At 43.5% G+C, this 19,480-nt stretch overlaps 1 protein-coding gene across 1 annotated transcript in view; it reads right to left on the bottom strand.

Annotated features, from left to right (window-relative positions):
* The window catches only part of wdr48 (WD repeat domain 48), a 97,319-nt gene that overhangs the window by 42,608 nt on the left and 35,231 nt on the right, over positions 1 to 19,480 (bottom strand). The window contains exons 6-10 of the mRNA XM_033043746.1: positions 18,072 to 18,160; positions 16,335 to 16,436; positions 13,744 to 13,968; positions 12,862 to 12,936; positions 9,066 to 9,168 (exon numbers count right to left, since the gene is read on the bottom strand). Coding sequence (XP_032899637.1) covers positions 9,066 to 9,168; positions 12,862 to 12,936; positions 13,744 to 13,968; positions 16,335 to 16,436; positions 18,072 to 18,160 — 594 coding nt within the window. The remainder of the gene's footprint in view (positions 1 to 9,065; positions 9,169 to 12,861; positions 12,937 to 13,743; positions 13,969 to 16,334; positions 16,437 to 18,071; positions 18,161 to 19,480) is intronic.

Consider the following 19,480-nt stretch of genomic DNA (forward strand, 5'->3'; position numbering starts at 1 on the left):
ACAAGAACGGTCAACTGCTTTCAACCCAGGAGGCGCAGCTCGACAGATGGGTAGAACATTTTGAAGAAGTCTTAAACAGGCCACCTTCCCTACCAGGAGGTGGTGGTCTGAGGCTGTGTCTGCTCCTCTTCTTGCTCTGACATCTTCCATGGACCTTCTGAACTTATCACAGATGCACATGTGGTGTATTTGATATTTTGTGACATGATCTGATGACACCGGCTGTACAGACACACATTCCCAAAGCCAGGATATCACTACAAATTAAGTGTGACAGACCAACAGAAATAAAGGCTGCAATCAAGCTACAGAAAACTGGCAAGGCTGCTGGCCCTGACAATATTCCACCTGAAGCCCTGAAAGTAGACAAAGACTCCAACAGACATGCTCTGTGGCTTTTTGGGGGGAATTTGGGACGAGGAAAAGACACCCACAGAATGGGCAGAGGAGGGATACATCGTGAAACTGCCAAAAAAAGGTGACCTAAGAAAATGTGACAACTACCGAGGGATCACCCTACTTTCTGTACCCAGTAAAATTTTCAACCGGGTCATACTCAACCGTCTTCAGGAAGCTGTAAACAAGAGGCTACGGGACCAGCAAGCAGGATTCAGGAAGGATCGCTCATGCACAGATCACATAGCAATTTGCACAGACCACATAGCTCATTACGCATCATCATTGAGCAGTCTATTGAATGGAACACATCCCTGTACATCAACTTCATCGACTTTGAGAAAGCGTTTGACAGCTAAGGCAGGACAACACTAATGGACCACTATGGAATTCCCACCAAGGTCATACACTAAATCAAGAACTCGTATAATGGAACCTCATGCAAAGTGGTGCATGCAGGCCAGGTCTCTCAGAGCTTTAGTGTCAGGACGGGCGTCAAGCAGGGATATCTATTGTCACCATTCCTGTTCCTCCTGGCAATTGACTGGATCATGATGGAAACAACTGAAGGGAAAAGAAATCGAATTCAGTGGACAATGTGGGAGCAGCTAGATGATCTTGACTTTGCAGACGACATAGCTCTCCTTTCAAAAGAAATTTACATGGAGATTACAAGTTAATAATGAAATAAATTAGCTGGCCAAGACACTGATGGCCTTTCAGCTGATAGACAATATATACATCATTGCCTCTGTTAGATCAAACTAACAGATAACCCTGACAATTAGATATTATTCATTGGAATTTGGAAGGATGCGAGGGGATCTTGTAGAAACATATACAATTCTTAAAGGATTAGACAGGCTAGATGCAGGAAAAATGTTCCCGATGTTGGGGGGTTCAGAACCAGGGATCACAGTTTAAGAATAAGGGGTAGGCCATTTAGGACAGAGATGAGGAAAAACATTTTCAGCCAGAGAGTTGTGAATCTGGAATTCTCTGCCACAAAAGTCAGTGGAGGCCAATTGACTGGATGCATTCAAGAGAGAGTTAGATATAACTCTTAGGGCTAACGGAATCAAGGGATATGGAGATTCTGGATGAGCAACCAAGATCATATTGAATGGTGGTGCTGGTTCAAAGGGCCGAATGGCCTACTCCTGCACATATTTTCTATATCTGGAATTCCAGTCTTTCCTCTACAGCAGAAAATGGTGAGCTTACAAGTTCCAGGGCGATATGCCATGGCTGAATGCACCTCAGGCATGCGGTCATCCCATGATACCCATAAGGATGAATGTTCTGGTTTACAGGAAATTGTTTCTGTGTACAGAGACTGCCCTCACCGAGGAAGCAAAGTAAAACAGACAACCCACATTTTTATTGATTTCTCAGCTTTTTATCCTTAAAACAATGCAATTAACTATCAAAATGTCCAAACTTTTGTCAGTATTCTCTTCATAAGAATGTAAGATTGGGAAAATTGGGAATGGCTTATGGGGGTATGAAGTAATCTATGAATCGTCCAGTTCAATGAGTAGTGAGTTAGGCCAGCACGTATTATGTTACACAAGCCACTGAAGGGTTTGAGTCCAGGAGTAGGAGGCTAATGTTTTCACTGGCCAACCTGGTACTCAATTTGCTTGGGGCAAACTGAGTGGCCGGTGCCTGGAACCCGTTGTCAAGGGTGATGGTGGAAGTAGATATGATAGTGTTGAAGAGGCTTTTAGACAGACACATACAGGGAATGGGCGGTAAGGATTACATGCAGAAAGACATAAAGCTGGAGTAACTCAGCGGGCCAGGCAGCATTTCTGGAGAGAAGTGTGACGTTTCGGGTTGCGACCCTTCTTCAGACTGGTTAGAGATAAGGGAAACAAGAGATATAGACGGTGATGTGGAGAGATAAAGAACAATGAATGAAAGATATGCAAAAAAGTAACGATCATAGAGCAAACAGGCCATTGTTAGCTGTTTGTAGGGTGAAAATGAGAAGCTAGTGCGACTTGGGTGGGGGTGGGATAGAGAGGGATTGCCACGGCTACCTGAAGTGAGAGAAATCAATATTCATATCACTGGGCTGTAAGCAGCCCAAGCAAAATATGAGATGCTGTTCCTTCAATTTGCCTTTAGCCTCACTCTGCCAATGGACGAGACATAGGACAGAAAGGTCTGTGTAGGAATGGGAAGGAGAATTAAAGTGTCCAGCAATCGGGAGATCAGGTACAGTGCCCTCCATAATGTTTGGGACAAAGACCCATCATTTATTTATTTGCCTCTATACTCCACAATTTGAGATTTGTAATAGAAAAAAATCACATGTGGTTAAAGTGCACATTGTCAGATTTTAATAAAGGCCATTTTTATACATTTTGGTTTCACCATGTAGAAATTACAGCTGTGTTTATACATAGTCCCCCCATTTCAGGGCACCATAATGTTTGGGACACATGGCTTCACAGGTGTTTGTAATTGCTCAGGTATGTTTAATTGCCTCCTTAATACAGGTATAAGAGAACTCTCAGCACCTAGTCTTTCCTCTAATCTTTCCATCACCTTTGGAAACTTTTATTGCTGTTTATCAACATGAGGACCAAAGTTGTGCCAATGAAAGTCAAATTATGAGACTGAGAATCAAGAATAAAAGTGTTAGAGACATCAGCCAAACCTTAGGCTTACCAAAATCAACTGTTTGGAACATCATTAAGAAGAAAGAGAGCACTGGTGAACTTACTAATCGCAAAGGGACTGGCAGGCCAAGGAAGACCTCCACAGCTGATGCCAGAAGAATTCTCCATACAATAAAGAAAAATCCCCAAACACCTGTCCGACAGATCAGAAACACTCTTCAGGAGTCAGGTGTGGATTTGTCAATGACCACTGTCTGCAGACGACTTCGTGAACAGAAATACAGAGGCTACACTGCAAGATGCAAACGACTGGTTAGCCACAAAAATAGGATGGCCAGGTTATAGTTTGCCAATAAATACTTATAATAGCAATCACAGTTCTAGAAAAAGGTCTTGTGGACAGATGAGACGAAGATTAACTTATATCAGAGAGATGGCAAAAGCAAAGTATGGAGGAGAGAAGGAACTGCCCAAGATCCAAAGCATACCACATCATCTGTGAAGCACAGTGGTGGGGGTGTTATGGCCTGGGCATGTATGGCTGCTGAAGGTACTGGCTCACTTATCTTCATTAATCATACAACTGTTGATGGTAGTAGCATAATGAATTCTGAAGTGTATAGACACATCCTATCTGCTCAAGTTCAAACAAATGCCTCAAAACTCATTGGCCAGAGGTTCATTCTACAGCAGGTCAATGATCCCAAACATACTGATGAAGCAACAAAGGAGTTTTTCAAAGCTAAAAAATGGTCAATTCGTGAGTGGCCGTCAATCACCCGATCTGAACCCAATTGAGCATGCCTTTTATATGCTGAAGAGAAAACTGAAGGGGACCAGCCCCCAAAACAAGCATAAGCTGAAGAGGCACATAAATAAATGACGGGTCTTTGTCCCAATCATTATGGAAGGCACTGTAGGTTCAGGCGGGCTGAGCGAAGGTGTTCTGCGAAACGATTGCCCAGTCTGTTTTTGGTCTCGCTGATGTTTAAGATCACATGCAGGCAGCAGGGAATTGGCATCATGTTTGGCATGGACATCTTGGGCCGATGCATATGTTCTTTTATTAAATTTTTTTAGAGATACAGTAGGCTCCATGCCGACCATCTATCCCCTGTTCACACTATTTTTATGTTATCACACTTTCACATCCCTAGGGGAAATTTAGAGGCCAATTAACCTCCAAACCTGTACGTCTTTGGGATGTGGGATGAAACCGGTGAACCCAGAATATACCCACACCAATACGGTCACAGAAAGAATGTGCAAACTCCACACAGTCAGCACTCGAGGTCAGGATGGAACCCAGGTCTCTGGTGTAAGGCAGCAGCTCTACCAGATGTGCCACAGTCTGAAGAAGGGTCCTAACCCGAAACATCAGCTATCCATGTTCTCCAGAGATGCTGCCTCACCCATTGAGTTACCCCAGCACTTTGTGTCATTTTCTTTTGCCACTGTGCTGCACTGTTCTATGTTCTAACCGTCGGACAGAAGCAATTGACAAGCCAGAGCCAGCCTTCAGAGGCAGCCAGAGGCTCCTCAGGATACATTTCAAGAAGGCTGTTTTGCCAACGCCGACATAGAGAACACCGAGCGGTTTACAGAGAGCTGGCACCAAGTGAGGTCAGTCCTTGTGGCACCATAATGGTCTGATAGTTGGCAGCAGTGCAGACTTCCTCGGGCTGCCTGCTCCACTTTAAAAGTTTTGTCTGAAGGTAGGATCGCCTTTGTTCAAGTCTCGAGAAACAAAAGACATTCTAACAATATGTACATTGATGGCTTCTAATGTTTAACAATAGGAATGTGGTTTTGTTTTATTGATTTGGAAAGTGAAGTGAAACCGACACTTTAGACTTTTGAGATACAGCACTGAAACAGACCCCTCGTCCCACGGAGTTCGCGCCAACCAGCGACCACCCCGTACACTAACACAATCCTACACTCTTGGGACAATTTACAATTTTACAAAGCCAATAAACTTACAAACCGGTATGTCTTTGGAGTATGAGAGGAAACCGTAGCATCCAGAGAAATCCTACGCGGTCACAGGGAGAACGTACAACATCCGTACAGACAACATCAGTAGTCAGGATCCAACCCAGGATCTCTACCGCTGCGTTACTGTGCCACCCTTAAACATCGATTATCAATCCTGCCAAACCTAGTGAGTTGAATTCAAGTTAAATTCTTAAGGACAATGCTTCTTAGTTTAGTTTATTATTGTCACAAGTGCCAAGGCGTAGTGAAAACTTTTTGTCGCGTGCTATCCAGTCGAGGAAATTACTACAGGTGCACAACCTTTTATCCGAAATTCCAAATAACGAAAAGCTCCGAATAGCGGACATTTTTTCGGTCCTTGAAGAAAGGTCCTTGAAGGCGTTCACCGAGGGCGGCCCGCAGAGGTGACAGCTGAACCTCCGGTCGGTCCTCGAAGAAAGGGGAACTAAATCCCCATTCATAAAAGAGAAGGTGAGGGTAGATTGCGCGGAAGGGTTAATAATTGACAATCTGCTGCTGCCTGCCCGCTGAGTTAAAAAGTTCCCACGGTAGACTCACGATACACAGTGTTTCGTGAGTCTTGCGTGGGAACTTTTTAACAGCGGGCAGGCAGCAGCAGATTGTCGCTCCCTTCAGTTTCACCCCACCTACACCCCTCTGCTTCCCAGCCATGTGTGTGACCCCTTCCCTCCCCTCTCCAGCTCCCCGCCCATTGCACCGGCGCGGGGGCTTTGCACTGTCTTCACGTCGGCGATGCCAGCAGGTCAGTGGCAGTCACCGGAGACGTCAGGACCAACGGGACACCGACCCCCAGGCCCACTGCAAGCACGGAGATCCCAGAGACCCACAGCCAGCAGCAGCCCAGCCCCGTTCCAACTCCAGAGGAACACGCTCCCCGTAGGGACAGAAGCTGATGGTGTGCAAGGTATGTCTTGTTCTTGGGGTTGCGGATGAGGGGGCGCAGCTCGGGCTGTGACGTCTCCGGCCACCCCCCTGTACAGGAGCTGAGACTGGGAACTGTACCGCCCTTGCAGGAGAGTGGGGTTGTTTGCAGTTGCAGAGGGAGGGGGCAAGGGCGGTACAGTTCCCACTCTCAACTCCTGTCCAGGGGAGTGGCCGGAGACGTCAGGACCAACGGGACACCGACCGCAAGCACGGAGATCCCAGAGACCCACAGCCAGCAGCAACTCTAGCCCAGCCCCGCTCCAACTCCAGAGGAACCCGGGTTGCGGATGAGGGGGCGCAGCTCGGGCTGTGGGCGAACTGCCACTTGTCGCTGTAGCGGCCCATCGGGGAGCGGGTTCCTGTTGGTCCTGACGTCTCCGGCCACCCCCCTGGACAGGAGCTGAGAGACGTCAGGACCACCAGAAGCCGCTCCCCGATGGGCCGCTACGGCGACAAGTGGCAGTTCGCCCACAGCCCGAGCTGCGCCCCCATCGGGACACCGACCCCCCAGGCCCACTGCAAGCACGGAGATCCCAGATCAGCAACTCCAGCCCAGCCGCGCTCCAACTCCAGAGGAACACGCTCCCCGTAGGGGCAGAAGCTGATGGTGTGCAAGGTACGTCTTGTTCTTGGGGTGGTGCAGCTCGGGCTGTGGGCGAACTGCCACTTGTCGCTGTAGCGGCCCATCGGGGAGCGGATTCCTCTGGAGTTGGAGGGACAGGGAGACACAGCGGCTTTTGAGAATGGTGGGCAATCACTTCCAAAGTTCTGCCCACACAGTCAGTACACCTCTCCTACACTTATCTCCCGCATTAAGATCATCTCACAGAGAATGATCCCAGCCTAACCCTCCCTATTCTCTCCTATTCTGCAAGAAAAAACTACATTGAAGACTCAAACTCGCGATCGAGTAACTGCCGGGATCGAGGTGCAAACTCGCGATCTTGCGGATATGAGCCGAGCACTCTACCACTGAGCCAGCCGTTAAAATCTACGCTAAAAATCTTCCATTCCTAAAGCCGAAAAATTCCGAATTACAAAAAGTGTCTGGTCCCAAGGCTTTCGGATAAAAGGTTGTGCACATGTATACGTATTTCTTCCATCGCTACTGTGACAGTGGATCACATAATACCAGTTAAACAATTGTTTTGGAGAAGTAATACTCAATGTCTTGGCTTCCACATCGATCTATGGCAATGACATCTACAGATTCACCATCTCTGACTAAAGAAATTCCACCTCCTTTCTAAAGGTACATCCTTTTATTCTATGGCCTCTGGTCCTAGACTCTCCCACTAGTGGAAACATCTCTACATCCATGCTCCTGTTTCCTACCACATTCCAAAGGCTTCGTTAAAGATTGTAAATTAACCCTAATCTGTAGGATAGTGCTAGTGCACAGAGTTGCTGGTCGGCATGGAGTCAGTGGGCCAAAGGGTGTGTTTCCTTGCTGTATCTCTAAACTAAACTGAAACTAAGAATCAAAGTTGTAGTGTTATCAGATATTTAATGCGCACCCTTTCAATAAATGCACAACAATGTAATTGTTCTCTGGCGATATAGCATCAAATCATGCATAAATAGTGTGATAAACTGAACCACAGCGTGGGCATCAACCCAGAGGGAGGCAGCCTGTAAATGGAGTCCCAAAAAGCAGATGCCAGCCACCACAAATACTTGGATCACAAATTGCCCCATGTCATACACCATGTGGCAGCAATTCTAGATTTAACCTTATGGATCATTATTTAACTCCATTATTGTAACAGGTCCTTTCGTACTCACAGGAAATAAACAAAAGGTAACAGAAATAGCCATACTCCATCCATAGGGTAGAGGAGTCTAACATTAGAGGGTGTAGGTTTAAAGTGAAAGGGGAAAGATTTGAATGGGACCTGAGGGGCAACTATTTCACACAGAGAGTGGTGTGTATATGGAACGAGCTGCAAGAGGATGTAGAAGAGGCAGGTATAATTCCGATATTTAAACTACACTTGGATATGTATATGTATAAGAAAGATTTGAAGGGGCAACTTGGTCGGCATGGTCAGAAGGGTTTGTTTCTATGTTGTATAGCTTCATAATTCTTTGTAGAAAAATCTGACTAGTCCTATTCTGCTGTTCTTTTCCCTTCATCCCGTGACTTCCCCCTCCCCACTATTTATTCAATTCCATCCTGAAAGTCACAATTGAATATATGCATCCACCATGTAATTAGGCAATGTATTATAGATTATAATTGCTCAATCCTTTCTCTGGATTTTATGTCAATCATTTTAAATCTGCATATTTTGATACTTGACCGCCTGAGAAGTTTATTTTTATTAAACCTATTGATAGCAAAAGCACAAGGAGTTGGAAACTATCTTGGCAGCTTTTGGGTAACTCAATGACAATAGAGTTGGAGACAATGCAGTTGCTGAAATCTTGAGCTAAAATCTAAGTGCCGCAGGAACTCAGCAGGTTATGTGGAGGGGATGACAGATGACATTTCAGATTGGGACTGATAGGGTGATCAGCCAAGCCAAAACATTGTCTGTCTATTTCCCTCCACAGATGCTGCCTGTCCAACTGGGTTGCTGAAAACAAGGTTGGTCTATCGAGCAGAACGGTGGGGCAGTGGTAGAGTTGGTGCCTCACAGTGCCAGAGACCCGGGCTCGATCCTGACTAGGGGTGTTATCTGTACGGATTTTGTACCTTCTCCGTGACTGCGTCAGTTTTCTCTGGGTGCTCCGGGTTCCTCCCACACTCCAAAGACATACAGGTTTGTAGCTAAATTGGCTTCAGTAAAGATTGCAACTTTTTATTTCAATTGTCCTTAGTGTGTAGGATAGTGCTAGTGTACGGGGTGATCCCTGGTCAGTGCAAACCCGGTGGGCCGAAGGACCTGTTTCCACGCTGAACCCCTAAAGTCTATAGAGTCCACAGGCTTTACCCAACCAAACTCTGAGCAATGCTTCAAAGGACCAACTCAGAATGAAGAGCTGAGATTTACTGCAGAATATTGATCTGACCTGCATCCTTTTACAAATAGTCCCACACAACGTGTATCTTGCCCCTTCAAAGAAACACACAAAATGGTTAATGACACTTACCTTTGATGACTTGTTCTGGCTGTGTGCAAAGTGGAATTAAGGGGGCACTGCAGTCATTGTCATAATCTCCAGATGCCCTGAAATTGTGAATCCCCTTCATGGACTGCAAAACAAATTATGAAAACTTTGGTTAACTCATAAGCACCCTACTCAAGCATTTTACTATCAAAGCTCAGGAAAGAAAATAAGAGTTGAAAGGACACATTTTTAAAGTAGATGTGCGGGTCACGTTTTTCTTTGCACAGAGGCTGGAGGATACCTGGAATGAGTTGTCAAGAGTTGGAGTGAGTTGTCAAGAGTGGCATAGGAGATATACGATAGTGGTATTTATTAAGCTTTTGGATAGACACATGGCCAGGCAGGGATGGGAGAGATATGTATCATGTGCAGACATGGACATTGTGGGCTGAAGGGCCTGTTCTTGTACTGTCCCATGTTCAAATAGTTTTCCATATCCTGATGCTTTTACAGTTTTACTATTGTATAAAACAGCAAACTAGTGTGAACGGTTACCATGGAAAGCAGGAATGCAGAGATAGGGCTACAACCAGATTAGGCATGATCTGATTAAACGGCGGAGCTGGCTCAGACAGCCGAATGGCCTGCTCCCACTCTCAATTTGTATTTGGAGGGGTAAAAATAATTGAATAGCTGTTCCAGAACAAGCATAGGCACGTGTTCAAATAACATTCCCCAGCATTCTCAGCCTACGGTTCCATGAAATGATGACTGTTTTGTTCACCATGCCCATCAAAAGTGCCACTTCCATCAAGCAGAGCACATGAAAAGGCCATGTTCAAGTCTGCAAGTTTAATTATAAAACTAGACAGTGTGAAATATCAACATATTCACTCAATACAAGTATTTTTTAGGGGGTGGGTGATGGGGTGGAAAAACAAGTGCCTTCCATTAGCCTTACTGTAGTAAAATAAAAATAAACTGGTAATCTGTCGATTAGTTGTAGTTGCTAATTTCAGCAGGAAGTTTAAGGAGATTGTTGGAGGAGAAAGAAGAGAAACTGCAGACCTCCTAGGCCCTGAGAGAATTAGTCACAAAATGTTAATCTTTTAAATAAACTTACACCGGCTGCTCTTTATTGTATTGCAGGTCACCAGGCTGCGGCAGCAACTCATCACGTAAAACATAAATCCACTTAGCTTCCATAAATCTGGGGTGGGATTGCCTATTCTGCATAGTGCCTAAACAGTATACACCATACTGTATACTGTCTATACTGCATGCAGCATGCTGTATACAGTGCCTATATTGTATACTGTATATAGTACCTATAGTGTATACAGTATAGTGCCTATATTGTATACAGTAGACTGCATACAGTGCCTATTCTGTATAAAGTGTCTATACTGCATACATGAAACAAATTATTGGAAATAAATTTGACCAATAATCAGGCACCCTATATCATTTGTATAAAACTAATAGTGATTAAAAAGACACAAAGTTTATGAATAGAAGCGCAGGATAGATTGAGGTGGTATAAATGCTCATTCAGAGCATATTGCATAATGTCGGGTATCACATTTAGGCAAAGATGATGGAAGAGTAGGGATAAAGATAATCAGCTACATGGAGAAACAGGAACAGTTAGCATTGTTCCTGGAACTAACAGGGTCAGAGGTGACTTTAAGACGCTGGAGCTTTTGGATAGAGTAAATATATGAAACCTATACTTTCTAGTCAATTCAGTCAATTTCCAAAAGTTTAACATTATTCATAAAAAGCTTTTTAGTGGAGAAAGGGAGAAATAGGTTGTCAAATCTGGAATACTCTCCTTAAAAAATAGTGAAAGCTGATTCCATAAATAATTTAAGGCAGTTATTGGCAAGGAATGAACAGGATTTCAGATACACCCACAGCAATGACTGCTTTTTCAAAGAGCAAGGATAGACACAATGAGCCAAATACTACCCCCACCCTCTCCCATAAGTTTCAATGATCCCAAAAAGATTAAAATTGTAGGAACTGTATTCCACAAGTATTAGTTTCAGCATGCTTTTTATCACTTCCTCTTGAATCTGACTAGTTATTTGGACCGACTAGACCTACGGGATCTCCCCATTGCCAATCATTTCATCTTCCCATTCCCACGCTGACCGTTCTGTCCTGGGCCTCCTCCATTACCAGAGTGAGGCCACACACATATTGGAGGAACAGCACCTCATATTTTGCCTGGGTAACTTACAACCCAGCAGTATGAACATCAAATTCTCTAATTTTAAGTATCTTTATATTACACTCCCCTCTCCTCACCAATCCCTCCTTGTCCCCTTCCTTCACCCTAGTGGTTTTACCAGTTCCGCAGTTCTCCACATTGTTTCTCTTGAGATCATATCTTCCCGAGGCACCAATGGACCTATCAGGCACTGCCCTGCCTGAGATCATTCGTGACTGGCCCCGATTTGTCCTGGTATTTTCTCGCCTCCAGTTCTTCACCTACCCCCCACCCCCACCACCTCCTACTTTCAGTCTGAAGAAGGGTCCCGACCCGTAACATCACCCATCCTTTTTCTCCATATATGCTGCCTGACATGCTGAGTTACTCCAGCACTTTGTGTCTATCTTTAGTTCTTCCTTACATTGTTCCATTTGGACTTTTTAGACAATTTGAATCTATACACCCATGAAAATTATTAAAATCCCACAGCATATTGAGGCAAGTGCAAATTTCACCCTCCTTTTCAGAACTGCCAGATAAGTTAAGTTGTGGCAACTAAAAAAAATTATAAAATGGGCAGAAAGTAAAAGTGGAAATCAGCATAATTTTCCACTACAGTGGCATTTCATCTTCCTGCAGCTTGTTTAACTGCTCCTGATGTACCTTTTTCAATAAAATGGGAAGGACTCAGATGGGAAAAAGAGACTCGAAAGGGGAAATTGACTTTAACAGTTCATTTAAACTTTAATTGCACAAAATACAAACCAACTTGCCCACACTGACCAACGTGTCTCATCTACGCGTCCCACATGTCTGGGTTTGTCCCATATCCCTCTATAGCTGTCCTATTCATTACCTGTCTAAATGTTTCTTAAACGTTGCGATAGTACCTGCCTGAACTACTTCCTCCGGCAGCTCGTTCCATGCACCCACAACCCTTTGTGTGTAAAGGTTATCCGTCAGGTTCCTATTAAATCTTTTCCCCCTCACCTTAAACCTATGTCCTCTGGTTCTCAATTCTCCTACTCTGGGCAACAGACTCTGTGCATCTACCTGATCTATTCCTCCCATGATTGTGTACACCTCTATAAGATCACCCCTCATCCTCCTGCGCTTCAAGGAATGAGAAATAGATTAAATCATCAGTTTATCAACTAGCTCATAATTTGGAATAAAGGACTGTGAAATAATGAAGATATGTGACTGCATGTGGTACTGCACTCAAAAATCATGTTATTGGTCCCCTTAAAGCAAGAAAGTAATTTACTTAGGACATGCCTTTTTCACAATACATGGACGGCAGCCACAGTGGTGCAGTTTTATTGTTGCTGCCTTACAGTGCAAGAGACCCGGGTTCGATCCTGATTCCGGGTGCTGTCTGTACGGAGCCTGTCGCTGTTCCTCCAATTTGCATATGGCTTCACTCAGATAGTGGAGGAGGCCCAGGACAGAAAGATCAGTATGGAAATGTGAAGGGGAGTTAAAATGTATGGCAACTGAGATCGTGTAGGCCAAGGCGGACTAAGTGTAGGTTTTCAGCGAAATGTGTGTTTGACTGACAAAGAGATTGGGCACCAGCAATACGTACGCTAGAGCCTGTATAAACATTGACATATTTACCCATTTATTCACAGATGATTTTGTAGTGGATACCCAAATAGCTGGGGCTGGGTCAGCTGATCTATCTAGCTCCATCTGCAAAGTAAAACAAATAAATTAATAAAGGAGGCACATGTTTACTAAATCCCTGCAGTGCAATAAAATCCATCAAAGTTTTGCAGAGCTGACACATTACGTATTCATATTGAAATTAAAACCACGAAGAAATTTTAAATCCTCAACTTAAGTTATCTCCTGTTACATGTCATATGGCTTGAGGACAAGAAAAGGTATTGTTAAAGATATCAAGAATTCATCAAATGTTTAGGTCTCCCACGATGCAAGGTTTTATATTTCAGGACATCAGACCCTACGCAAACAAAGCTGATGGCATAACACTGAAATGGATTCAAGAGCTATTTTAAACCGACACAAATTCACCTGATTTGCAGTTCATCAATTCACATTTTTTTTTTTTTTAAATCTCCCCCCACTATCAGCAGCCAGATTGTTATTTTCACGGAGATACAAGGAACTGCAGATACTGGTTTCCAAAAAAAAGACGCAAAGTGCTGGAGTAAGGCAACATCTATGGAGACCATGGATAGGTGGATGATGTTTTGAGATTTCCCATCCGAAATGTCACCTATCCATGATCTCGAGATGCTGCATGACTGGTTGAATTACTCTAGCATTTTGTTTCTCTTTATCTCATCTGTTAATCAACCTCCCTCACAGGCAGCATCACTGGAAAACATGGATGGGCAACATTTTGGTCAGGATACTTCTACACAAGGTACTTAATCTACTCCAGCGCTTTGTCTTTTTGTTGTTATTTTCTCTGCTGTTCATCTATCTTTAATGCAATGATGAACAACTCATACACATGTTATACTCAAGTACCTTTAGAACCGGTGCTTTCTCCTCACAGATTAGAACTCTAATGTCTGGATTCCGCAGGTCCGTGCAGTAGATTTTTCGGTCTCGTCCTCCTGAGTAGACGTGCGTAAAGGCTTCATTGACCTGCAATGCCCAAACTCCTTCGTCGTGAACACGATACGTCGCTATACATCTCTGTTGACCCAAAGACCACAGGCGGATAGTTCCATCAGAACTACCAGACAAACACTAAGGGAAAAGAAATGGGAGAAAATATTAACTGCACCAACTTTACTGATGAGAAACTTCTTAACCATGAACACTTTTCGGATAAAGACGACAACGCCCTTTTGAGGTGAATCAGGATCTTCAAAGGAGTAGCGGCGTTGATGGCCTTTCTTTATGATTGCATCAATGTACTGACTCTAATATGCTGAGTCCAGGATAAGTTTTGGAATTTGAGGCTTTTGACTCTCCCTCCTCTACCGTCTTGTCGATGAATACAGGTTTGTACATCCTCGTTCTTCCTCTTCCAAAGTCCACAATCAGTTCCTTGGTTTTGATGATGTCAGAATAGTTTAGGTAACTAACTGCAGTGTGTTTTAAAGATGGATTCACACTACAAAAACTGTGGCACAGGGAATAAATCTTTTAGAGTGGGACAGAGTGTAGCAATCAACCATTCCTGAATGGTGTCAAGCTTAATTAGAGATGATGAAGCTGCAAGCATTTAGACATGGTCCTTACCTGCACCTTGTAGATCGTAGAAAGGTTATCAATTTTATACTTAAATGCGAGCTTACATCAATTGCCATAAGTTGAAGAGAGACTCATATTTTTCTTATTTCAATTACTCTTTAATTGTCAAGCAAAGTGGTTCAATTGTCATGGTGTTTCGCAACTCTATCCTCCGCCTTATCTATGCCGTCAACCTGCGCTTCTTCACTTACTCACCTTACATTTCACTATTCTTCTCTCCTTATCTGATATCCTTTTGTCTTCTTTTCATCTCTAGCCTTTTCAATTACTCCCCTCATCTGTCAATCATCACCCCCCCCCCCCCCCACCCCGTCACCTGTATCCACTTGCCAGGCTTTGGTCTGTCCCCCCACGTCTCTTTTCCGGCTCTCTCTCCTCTCCTCTCCTCCGCCCCCCCCCCCCCCCCCCAACTACAATCAGTCTGAAGATCCAAAACGTCACCTACCCATTCCCTCCACAGATCCGGCCTGACCCACGGAGTTACTCCTGTTCTTTGTGGTTTACTCAAGATTCCCGTGGCTGCAGTTCGTTCTATCTCCAAATTTCTACCAGGATGTTTGTGGATCTACTTCTCAACTTCTCACTCAAAGCCTGGCTCAGATTTAATGACAATGCTTCCAGTTCGAGGCTCCCGAACCATGGAAATAATTTCTCCACGACAACTATTTCCTTAATATCTCAAAAACAAACCAAATTTCCATCTAAATGTCATGTAATAAAAACTACCCACTGCATAATTTAACCTTTGGAGCATGTTCCATACTGTTGTTTCCATACTGCACTTCCTCCAATGCCAAGATATCTTCATCAGTATCCTGCCCTAACCACAATTTATTTCTATCACTGTGAGTTAACTTGATAATATTGAAACATTGGGTCTTTTGTTGGCATCGGCCATTAAATAGATGCCTTGGTGGAATAAAATATCCACTAACTCTGAAGTTCTGACAATCAAGCTCATTTTGTATTACATAATTGAGATTCAACAATAAAGCAACTCCATTGTAACTCTTGGATAATACTAAAATATTAAATGGACAGGTATATGGATAGGAAAGGCTTAGAGGGATATGGGCCAAACATGGGAAGGTGAGACTAGTGTAGATGGGGCACTTTGGTTGGCATGAGCAAACTGAGCTGAAGGGCCTGTTTCCATGCTGTATGACTAAAGAAAGGGGAAAAGGGGGAAAACAAGCCAGCAAGCTGCATGGGAGAAAGCCAGTTTGTGAGAAAATGAAGACACAAAGAATTGTATGCTGGAATCCTGAACCAAACATCGTCCTGGAGTAACTCAGTAGGTCAGGCAGTTGAGTCTCTGGAAAAAAGGGATAGATGACATTTTGGGTCGGGATCCTTCTTCAGACTGATTGTAGTGGGGGGGGGGGGGGAGAAAGCTGGCTGAAACGTGGAGGTGGTGGTGGAAACGTAAAGGTGGGGCAAATGATAGATGGGATACTGGTGGGGGGGGTGTTGGATTGGCGGATGATGGATAAAGGCCAGAGATGACAAGATGAACAAGTGTGAGATAGGAATAGAAGAAGAGCGAAATGTAAACCAGAGGAATGAATATAGATGTGAGGGAATTCCCTCTAGGCATTTTGTGTTTTGAGCAATAAAATGAGCTTGAAAGAAGAAGGAGAAACAGAATAAAAAAGAAGTGAGAGAGGATGAGAGGAAAGCAAGATAGCCAAAAACAAGAGAACAGGCAGAAGTTGTATTTCTATTGTCGTCTCAGCCAACATCTTTGTGCTGAACTTTTTGAAGGAGATCTTAAATAAACAAACTTCGGACTTGAAAGGGAGCAAAGTTGATAAATGAAAAATGAATTGCAAAACCAAAACAAAAGTGGAAACTACCTGTGTGCCATCTCTGTTCAATAGTAACGCTTTGACATTATCTGTGTGTCCTTTAAGTTTCATCAGTTTTGCACACGTCCTGGGATCCCACACTCTCAGAACCTGTGAAGGACATCAGAAACCAACACTTCAAAATTAGTTTAGGTATTTTGGGATTAAAGGCAACCTACTGTTAAATAATTAAGATCTTCTTTCTGATATATTTTTCCAATTCCTGTTTAATGCCATAAACGTAAGTATTCACTTAAATTAAAGTTGTCAAAAAGGTAGAAGATGCTTAGAATCAGAATGGTAGGTTAAATAAATCTGAAAAACCTGATCTTGTTCATTTGTCAAACAATTCATCTGCAGTCTACAAAACCACCAGTCTAACATTCAAATATTGCATTAAAACTTGAAATTATAGTGTGTGAATTACTGTTTTAGACTCACATATATGAAAAAAATATTATTACATCCAGCTATAACAGTCATAGAGTCATACAACATGGAAACAGGCCCCTCGGCCCAACTTGTCCACACCGAGCAACATGTCCCATCTACACTAGTCCCACCTACCTGCGTTTACCCCATATCCCTCTAAACACAAAGATGATACAAAGCTGGGTGGCAGTGTGAATTGTGAGGATGATGCTATGAGAATGCAGGGTGACTTGGACAGGTTGGAGGTGTGGGCAGATGCATGGCAGATGAAGTTTAATGCGGATAAATGTAAGGTTATCCACTTTGGTAGCAAAAACAGGAAGGCAGATTACTATCTAAATGGCGTCAAGTTGGGAAAAGGGGAAGTACAACGGGATCTGGGGGTCCTTGTACATCAGCCTTTGAAAGTAAGCATGCAGGTACAGCAGGCAGTGAAGAAAGCGAATGGCATGTTGGCCTTTATAACAAGGGGAATCGAATATAGGAGCAAAGAGGTCCTTCTGCAGTTGTACAGAACCCTAGTGAGACCACACCTGGAGTATTGTGTGCAGTTTTGGTCCCCTAATTTGAGGAAGGACATTCTTGCTATTGAGGGAGTGCAGCGTGATTTACAAGTTTAATTCCCGGGATGGCGGGACTGTCATATGCTGAGAGAATGGAGTGGCTGGGCTTGTACACTCTGGAGTTTAGATGGATGAGAGGGGATCTCAATGAAACATATAAGATTGTTAAGGGCTTGGACACGCTAGAGGCAGGAAACATGTTCCCGATGTTGGGGGAGTCCAGAACCAGGGGCCACAGTTTAAGAATAAGGAGTAAGCCATTTAGAACGGAGACAAGGAAACACTTTTTCTCACAGAGAGTAGTGAGTCTGTGGAATTCTCTGCCTCAGAGGGCGGTGGAGGCAGGTTCTCTGGATGCTTTCAAGAGAGAGCTAGATAGGGCTCTTAAAAATAGCGGAGTCAGGGGATATAGGGAGAAGGCAGGAATGGGGTACTGATTGGGGATGATCAGCCATGATAACATTGAATGGCGGTGCTGGCTCGAAGAGCCAAATGGCCTACTCCTGCACCTATTGTCTAAACATGTCTAATTTTCTGTTGGCGTTACAAACTACTGTAATACTCTTAAACACCGCAGTACATCACCCTTGTCCACCTTTCATGAGCCATAATATAACATGCTCAGGATCTACTTGCTAGTTTATGATGTTAAAAGTCACCTAAAACATCTGATAGTAGATCACCTGCATAACAAAGGTTTCCTCTTCTCAATTACTTGAACCAATCTGGAATAGCTATCACTGTCACTTACCTTTTCAGTCGATCCAGAAACAATTACTGTTCCCATCTGGTTCATGGCAAGGCTATAAATTGAGTCTTTGTTCCCGCTCAGCGATGACGCTGTTAGAGAAAAGATTATTCACCCGTTTACCCATGCAAGCATTTTATTTCTTGGTTAATACGCTTGGACAATATTTGGTTTCATAAACTATTGGGTGGAAAGAGCAGCAGCAGGAACTTTTTAATAAACTGGTTGGCCATTTCAAAATTACTAATTTCCAAAATTATGGCTGAACCCAATTCAAACATTTATGTGAAAGGCTGCAAAAGTGTCTTTCTTTCATACTTAACCATAAAGTTTTGAGTTCCTTGATAGCCTTATATAGAAATGAAAAATTGAGTACATATAACAAGAAATTTTACCTAATAATATGCTATTATGATCATTTCTATGCTCACTCAAATATAAGCAAACTTTTCTCTCAGCATCCCATGGCATCTAACACTTTCTTAATACTAAAATACTCCAGATTATCCAATACCTCTCCCTCACCTCACTATCTTCCATGTCCTTTTCTTTGGTGAATACATATGAAAAGTTGTCACTTAGGACTCCATCCACATCGTCTTGTTCCACACATGGATTACCCCCTTGGTTCCTATGGGGATACATTCTTTTCCTCGATACACTCCAACCCCTGCTCAATTTATAGAATCTTGGGATTCTCAGTAATCTTACATGCCAAGGATATTTTATGAACCCTTTTGTCCTCCTAATTTCATTCTTAAATTCTCTCCAATACACTCAATATTCCTCGAGGGATTCCCTCAATCTATAACTGCCACGTTTCCCTTCTTTTTTTAGTTTAGAGATACAGTGTGGAAACGGGCCCTTCAGCCCACCAAGTGCACGCTGACCAGAGATCACCCGCACACTAGTTCTATCCTACACACTAGGGATTATTTACAGAAGCCAATTAACCTCCAAACCTGTACGTCTTTGATCTGTGGGAGGAAACTGGAGCACCCACGTGGTCACAGGGAGAACGTACAAACTCCGTGCGGACAGCTCCCAAGCCTCCTATAGTCAGGATCGAACTCTGACGTTGTAAGACAGCAGCTCTACCGCTGCGCCACTGTGCCACAACAAACCTTCAAAATTCCTTTGCTATCTATGGATCCCCAATCTTTCCATCTTAGCCTTTCACCCTTACCAGAACGTTAACTTTGAACTAACTTTCTTTCAGAAGACTCCCATGTCAGTTGACATTTGATCAATGACCATAAGCTCCCAATCTACTTTTTCCTTTCATGTGCTATTTAAATTAGCCTTCTCCCAATTGATGACCTTAAAACTTGACTGCGAACGTTATTCTTTTCCATAACTAGCGTGCAACTTTACAGAACTATGCACCACACTTACACTGTCCCCTAAATGCT

Source organism: Amblyraja radiata, chromosome 2 (assembly GCF_010909765.2).
Source record: "Amblyraja radiata isolate CabotCenter1 chromosome 2, sAmbRad1.1.pri, whole genome shotgun sequence".
Lineage (NCBI taxonomy): Eukaryota > Metazoa > Chordata > Chondrichthyes > Rajiformes > Rajidae > Amblyraja > Amblyraja radiata.